A 7431-nucleotide genomic window follows, 5' to 3' on the forward strand; every position below is an offset into this window, starting at 1 on the left:
ATGTCTATTATATGTTTTATCCGTAGTGCATCTTTTGTAGACGTGGGCAATATGGCAAAAGTATGACATTACAATAATTTAGGAATTTTCACAATACACAACTAGTCACAATATTTATTTTTTCAGACATCTGATCAGTTGGAACTGAGAAAAAAACCCAGTGGTGCTACTTTTTAAAAAAATACTATTAAAAACTGTGAATACAATTATTTTTATGCAATATTTGCCTTACTGTGTTGCACTAAATCAGTTAAACGGTTGCTGTCTTTATAATGAAACCTGCAGCTGGTCAGGTACTGACGAATCCACATGTTCAGAACAGCATATTGTATTATATTGTGACATAATTAATCACAACAACAATGTGTACTTTCATATTGCCCAGCCCTAATCTCTTCTATATTTATTTTATTGGATTCAATTTTACGTTAACACCTGCACCAAGACAAATTCCTTGTACACCTAGAATTTAGTGAGGAAAGATTCGAATTGTGACTATTATATAGCATATAATATAACTTATCTTTTAGGCTGTGTACCAGTGAGGCACACTTGTGTGTTTTAATTATTCATTAGGTGCTTTTAAGCTAATCTAAGCCTATTTTTAATCAAAGATGTAGGCAAAACGTACTAACAGCATTTTCTTAGCTAACTCTGTAATGTTAACTTTAGCTAATATGTTTATGTCTTATCTGGCTAGCTAACCCTTTCCTTACAGAGAGTTAGAGTGTATAACCAGTAAACTTTGGTATAACCAGTAGTGGACGAAGTACATAAATCATGTACTTGAGTTAAAGTAGAGATACCCAAGGTAAAATATTCCTCCAGTAAAAGTAGAAGTTCCTCCCTTTAGACCTCCACTTGAGTAAAAGTACAAAAGTATTTGCCTTCAAATGTACTTAAGTATTGAAAGTAAAAAGTACTAAAAGATTAATTATGACTCTAATGTCCTATTATCATTTCAGTAACAAGACTCTGCTTCATTAACTCATTTTGGTTGAAAATACTCCAGTGTTACTCTTGGTAAACCAGTCTTTTAATAGAATGTCATTAATTAGTGACGCTGACGTCTATTAAAATTATCATAAGCACAAAACACTGAAGGCAAACAGTTTCCATTAGGTAGAACTGAGTGGCTCTGAAATCACTTTTTGCAAACAAGCAAAGATTTATTTGCAAATTAGTTACAAGTTTAAGTTTAATAAAATCTTTAAACTCAGATTCACAAATGAGTTTTCCTTTACTAAACTGCAGACTGGTCTCTGTTCATAAACATAAACTAGCCAAAACAAATTTACTATAAAATGAAAGTGTTTGTATAAATTCAGAAAAAAGACACATCAGTCACAACTGCATATGTGTACATATTTCTATAATGTGGTCTATTTACGCAAAGTTAGGTTAGTTCATCATTTATGTTGGAATAGACACAAATTTTACACTGCTGCACTGACGTTCAACGGTATGATTGCACTGGGTTGGTATGACCAACAGGTCAAAACAAGCTCAGAACAAAGTGACCCCTGTGCCCTGAAAAAGTAAGATATTTGACTTTGAAATGTAGTGGAGTGAAAGTAAAAAGTCGCCTGAAATGGAAATACTTCAGTGAAGTACAGATACACAAAAACTACTTAAGTACAGAAACGAACTACATTTACTTCGTTACTGTCCACCACTGGATATAACTTACAAAATACCAATGATCCGCTCACATTACTGAACATAACGTGATTTAGGAGACTCCAGACTTGTAAATCATGAATGTAGTGAAATGTAAGCTAACATTAGCTTGTGGACGGTTGATTAGCAGCGCTGAGTCTGAGATAAATGTCCGTTGGTCGGCGCTCGCGCTGATTTTGAATTTGTGGCGGTTCTGTGTTCCTCCGCGGCTCTTATAATTTGATGTATAATTATTGTTTATACTTTGATCATTTGAGACCTTGAGTTGTAGTTACATTTTCAGTTGTCGTTCCTGGCTTTGACCGCCGGGTGGCAGCACCGCCGAGCTGCGCCCCTCCGTGCACTAAACCCCGGCGCTGCGCATGCGCGGCCTCTTTGCTCCTGCGCTACGAGGGCAGCCATGGTATGTAAAACTCAGGAGAACAATTTCATCCAAAAATCCGATTTAATCCTCTAAATGTCACAACTCTCTTTCCTGTCAACCCCTTAAATACGAATCTACAACACATCGGCTCTGATGTTGTCGCATTATTTGATTGATTTACTGTATAATTTGTTAATTAAACTCATTTTCGCCGGTACCAGAAGTGTTAGCTCGACACACAACTTTCCGTCAACTGATGTGCAGTAAAACCAGGAGAACCAGGTGTTTTATTACGGTTCTCATGTAAAGTGATCAGAGTCGAGTGTCCGCGGCCGTTTTTAGGTGTTTAATGCTGCAAAATCTGTGCTTTGATTCATTTACTGTCATGCTATGCTAACGTTGGCCTGTTAGCGGCTAATGTACATTCAGCGCCACGCCGAGTGAAGTGTAGCAGAATATCAGCATACGTTTCGTGTTTCTCCGTGTTTTTGTGTTTAAACGGGCCGTCGTTACGTTGGGCTCTAAACGGAGCCATCCAGAAAGAGGTGAAATTCGCTAAGCCGCTCTTGTTTGGTGTTTTTTCCAGGTGAACGTACCGAAAACCCGCAGGACTTACTGCAAAAAGTGCAAGAAGCACCAGCCTCACAAAGTCACCCAGTACAAGAAGGGCAAGGACTCCCTGTATGCCCAGGGTAAGTGTTCACTATGACTGAAAATAACTAAGTGTAGTGCCATGTGCTGGAAGATGGAGGAAGTGGAAGATTGTATTAACTTTTATTTGCATGTTTGTTTCAGGTAAGAGGCGATATGACAGAAAGCAGAGCGGTTACGGTGGACAAACAAAGCCTATTTTCAGGAAAAAGGTAGGAATGTGGCGAACATGGATGGTGGAGCACATGGTTTTGTGTGGACCAAGGATGCTCAGTCCTGGTCCTGGAGATTTCAGATCAGACACGCTTGGCTCTCATATTCAGATATTTCTGAAGGCCTATATTACCTGGATCAGTGTGTTAGATTAGAGTTGGTGCTAAACTCTGCTGAGTAGTAGATCTCCAGGATTAAGTTTGGGCACCCATGATGTTACTTTTGGAGGTGGGGCTGCTTTGTGAAATTGAGTGAATTTCTGCATAATAAAGTACAAAGATGTAAACAAAGTAATTCAGAGTGGTTTGGTGTGAAATGCTTCATTGTAGAGAAAGTTGCCAAGTAGGATTGTTCAGTGGTGGTGATAGGAATCGGACATCTGAAAGGTTTGTCTCTAAAAGCTACATCACAAAGACGTGACTCAAAATTGTTATAAACATGCTGTTTGATGTCTAGTATTGTTTTATGGTAGTTTTGTGTACTTTTATGTCCATTCATGGTGGAGAGGTACATGCAAGGTGTTATAAGGCAAAATAGTCCACGAAGAATTTTTTTCCAGAATTTCCACAATTTTACCATCAATACCATATAAGAACACGCATGTAGGTTCACTGGTGGTTTTGGATAGTAAATAAAATGTTTATTTACTGTAAACATTGTGATTCCTGGCTCCTGTCACCACCAGTGTAAAGAAATTAGTTGGTAACTTTCTCTACAGTGAACAGTTTTACTTCAAACCAGTCTGAATTACTTTGTCTCAATTGAATTATGCTACTTAAGTGTGAAAAATCTGTGTAATTCTCCTGCAAGAGACTGGTTCAGCAGAAGTAAAAAACAAATAAAAATGCATTTCTTTTTACCCAAATGTGGTCCATCAGCCAAAACGTGTTCAATGTCTTGAGTTTGCTTCTTTAGTTTTGCAATTTTATTAGAAGGCTGACAAGTAATGCAGGGCTGTCACCCCAATTTTTTTTCGTGATGTGTTTTTCTACTGTAATACCTTGCAGTTCAACTGCAACATAGAAGAAGCAAACATGTCTTTGTTGGTGAACAACATTTTGGGTAAAGGGGTAAATGGTTTACTTTGTGAACATTTTCTTTAAAATAGTTATTCATCCAAAACTTTTGGCGTCTGAAGTTTTTTAGTTTTGAAGTGGAGCTATGAGGCAAATGTGATGGGGAATCTCTTGCCCAAGAAGAATTAGGATGTCGCAGATTTCAGTTACTTCTTAGCTACGTTAGTGTCACAATTCCAGTGCGAAATGTCTGTTCTCCAGAGAGAACCCAAGATTCCTGTAAGGAAACAGTCTTTTATTTAGTTTTGTATGTTTCAAAGTGCTCTTTCAAGGCAGTCTGTGTTGGACACTGTATATATTTGAAAAATAATGTGTAAAAATAAATAATAATGATCCAAACTGCTAGGCAGCAGGGACACCAGCGTTTTGTGGTAGATAAAGTTGAAGGATTAATGCTAATCAATGCTCCTAAACCTGAAATTCAGCATAGATGACGCTGGCTCACGGTTTCGTTTATTTTTCCATTTCTCACTGTGGTGTTATTGTTAATGTAAAGAGCTTTTTTCCTCGCTGTAGGCTAAAACCACAAAGAAGATTGTGCTGAGGCTGGAGTGCGTGGAGCCAAACTGCCGCTCCAAGAGGATGCTGGCCATTAAGAGGTGCAAACACTTCGAGTTGGGAGGAGACAAGAAGAGAAAGGTAAGATTTTTCCATACGCTCGTCATAAACTGTCCAGCCGTCTGGAATTCTTAATTTTTGTTTGGTTTGCCAGGGAGTCATAGATTTAAGTGAGATTTTAGTAGACAGTGAAAACTGTCACAAGTCTGTCACAAGTGCTCCATCCTGTCAATAATGTTAATGCATTTCCAGTTCAAAGTAGTTGCAAAGGTCCCTTGGTTGCTTTTTTTTAGTTGTAGTATAATTTATTTGGAGGATTATTTAACATTAAACATTCCCCCCTGCAATGATGTGTAACACCAAATCAGTAATAAGTGTGGTTGTTCCCAAAACAAACACAGCTAGGTAAAAATTAGATACTCAGAATCTTGGTGCTTACAAGGAACATGGTGATGTGAAGTCCTCCAAACAGGACACATTCATGTGCTTATTTAACGTATTCTGCAATGTGTTAGAGCAGAAAACACTCTAAACCAAGCAGTGTTTGAAGACCCTGCGTTAATGTTAGAGGAGCGCAGTGTGGTAGTGAAGTGGGTTTGGTTTTGTGATCATTGGTTTGTCATCAAATTTGCACTAATTGAAGTCAGGAGGTTTGGTATCATTGGGGTTTACACCATAATGTAAATGTTGAGCAGGGAAGTGGTTGGATTTTATGAATCTTCATTTCAACTGATGGTCAAAGTTGGGGGTGATATAAATTTAGCCAATGTACTGTGAATGTGCATGTTTTCATGTAAAATTAGTCTTTGATTTTAACCTTCTAATATTTGGACTAGACTTAATCTGTGGCTGAATAAATTCCAAAGCGTTTTCCTTTTGGGTGCTGGAGTTTTTTTTTTTTTGGTTCAAACTTACTAGAATCTACAGATTGTTTTGTGATGCATCCCAACACCTGTCATTTAGGTAGGTGATTTTCACCTGATTCAGGTGTACTAGAAGTGGGGTTAGGTTAAGTTTTCAGAATGAAAGGTTCCTGAGGACTGGGGTAAACCCTGTTACCTGGTACATAGCACCATTTTTGCCTGTTGTTTTGCGTGCTTTTAGCTTATTTTTAAACAACCAGTAGGTTGTTTTTGAATGTCTCAGATTTCCCCATTCATATTATAAATCAGATGCCTAAAGTATTTTATGGACCATTGAAAAATCAGCAGTTTTTAATTTAGCCACAAGGTGGTGCTGATGGTCAGACATGTCGAGCATGTTAGTATGTAGAAGCCTGAATCTCCAGTCTGATGGACTTTGGGCTTCCGTTCATGAAAAAAGCTCTAAAGTGCTCAACGTTATCACGTTTGTTTCCGATGCCGGTGGGCTGCAAATAGAAGTACTAATGAGAGACGACGTTGCACACTTAAAAAGGAATTTAAAGACAGAATTGATCTCTAAGTAACTAGTTATGGGCTTTTAATTGTTTTACTTCCACTGTAAGAGAATCGTTTGTCAGTTTATATTTTTTTCAGAATTACTCCCGTTCCCTTTATCCCTTATCGCCATGAATTTTGGGGGATTTTTCACCAGCAAAGTCTTCTAAAGTTTGCATCCGTAGCGGACGCTCTAGAAGTGCACAAAGTTTTAATGACTCCCCTTACAGACTAATGGCACATGGACTTTCTCTGTAATGTGTAAGTCTGCAACCCCCATTCAGATGTGGCAGTCATTTCTTTACTGCACTCACACTTATAGGGCCACACACTGACCATGGTTTCCATGAAAGAGGTCAACAGAGTCACAGTTTGAAACGTTTAGTTTTCTGATACTGTGTTGAAGCCCAGCTAAAATTGAGTTTTGTCTAACATGCATGTGCAGTTAAGTTGCGACTACTGACTCCATTATGAACATAAAAAGTACGGTAAGGTTGCTGGCACGGTGACGATATTGGTCAAGCCTGTTGTTTGGTTCCCGGACATTTAACATTCCTGTACATAGAAAATTTACATTTCCTCCAGCGACACACACCTAAATATCTCTTTGTATATTTGTGTATGTAGGTCAAAGTTCTGTTCAGCTTGTTGCACAAACAATTCCCTCGTCGTTCCAGTGCAGGCATGCAGTTTTAATGTGATGCTTCAGAACGACTCAATATATAGTGCTCAGTGCTCAGTTCATGCTTGTGGACCTTGTAGGTGATTGCCGTTCAGAGCATTGGTGTGAGTGGAATATTGAAATAGCATTACTAGACTGACAGATTCATGGTTGGAGCGCTTTGGCCTGTGTTATGTTTTATGTAGGAGGTTTGATGTTGAGCTGCTTAGTCAGAATTGCTAAAAATGTGCTGATCAGCCTTAATGCTGCATGTGTTAACTAATGTTTCTCCCCTTTCTCTGTGTTACAGGGCCAGGTCATCCAGTTCTAATCTGGGCAGTGGATTTTTTTGTGGTGTTCCATCAGCCAATAAAAGTTGTATACGTAAACAGACTGACTGCTGCATTTATTTACAGCTGAATTGAACAGGTTTGTTTGTAGTAGCCAAACTATGTACTGAAGTTTTAACTAGGGCTGCACAATATCAGCATCATACCAGTATCAGTGCATATTTACTGATGCATCAGCATCAGATGTTTCAATTTTACAAATATTTTGATCCGATATTTGATGGTGCACCTATAGTACTTTGAAAGAGCAGAACATTGAGGCGATGCTGGGCTAAATTGGTTTCATTTTAGTCATTTAACTCTGTGTAATCCTATAAAAATAAGTTTTTAGGAGTAAAATATTTACATATTTACTGATGCATGAACAAGAAATATGGAATCTTTATTGGCCCACGGTTTCCATACTGATGCGTCTTTAAATTCAACTTTAGCACTGAAGATGAAAGATTTTTACAGTTTT

General features: G+C 38.1%; 1 protein-coding gene across 1 annotated transcript; it reads left to right on the plus strand.

The window, feature by feature from the left end:
* Positions 1-1990: 1990 nt before the first annotated feature.
* rpl36a (ribosomal protein L36A) lies at positions 1991-7014 on the plus strand. The gene is made up of 5 exons (XM_036580004.1): positions 1991-2083; positions 2631-2736; positions 2840-2907; positions 4501-4623; positions 6932-7014. The coding sequence occupies exons 1-5, from the start codon at positions 2081-2083 to the stop codon at positions 6950-6952; spliced, it is 321 nt and encodes a 106-aa protein (XP_036435897.1). The 5' UTR covers positions 1991-2080; the 3' UTR covers positions 6953-7014.
* The last annotated feature ends 417 nt before the right edge of the window (positions 7015-7431 follow it).

This window comes from Colossoma macropomum, unplaced genomic scaffold (genome assembly GCF_904425465.1).
Source record: "Colossoma macropomum unplaced genomic scaffold, Colossoma_macropomum, whole genome shotgun sequence".
Taxonomy (NCBI): Eukaryota; Metazoa; Chordata; class Actinopteri; order Characiformes; family Serrasalmidae; genus Colossoma; species Colossoma macropomum.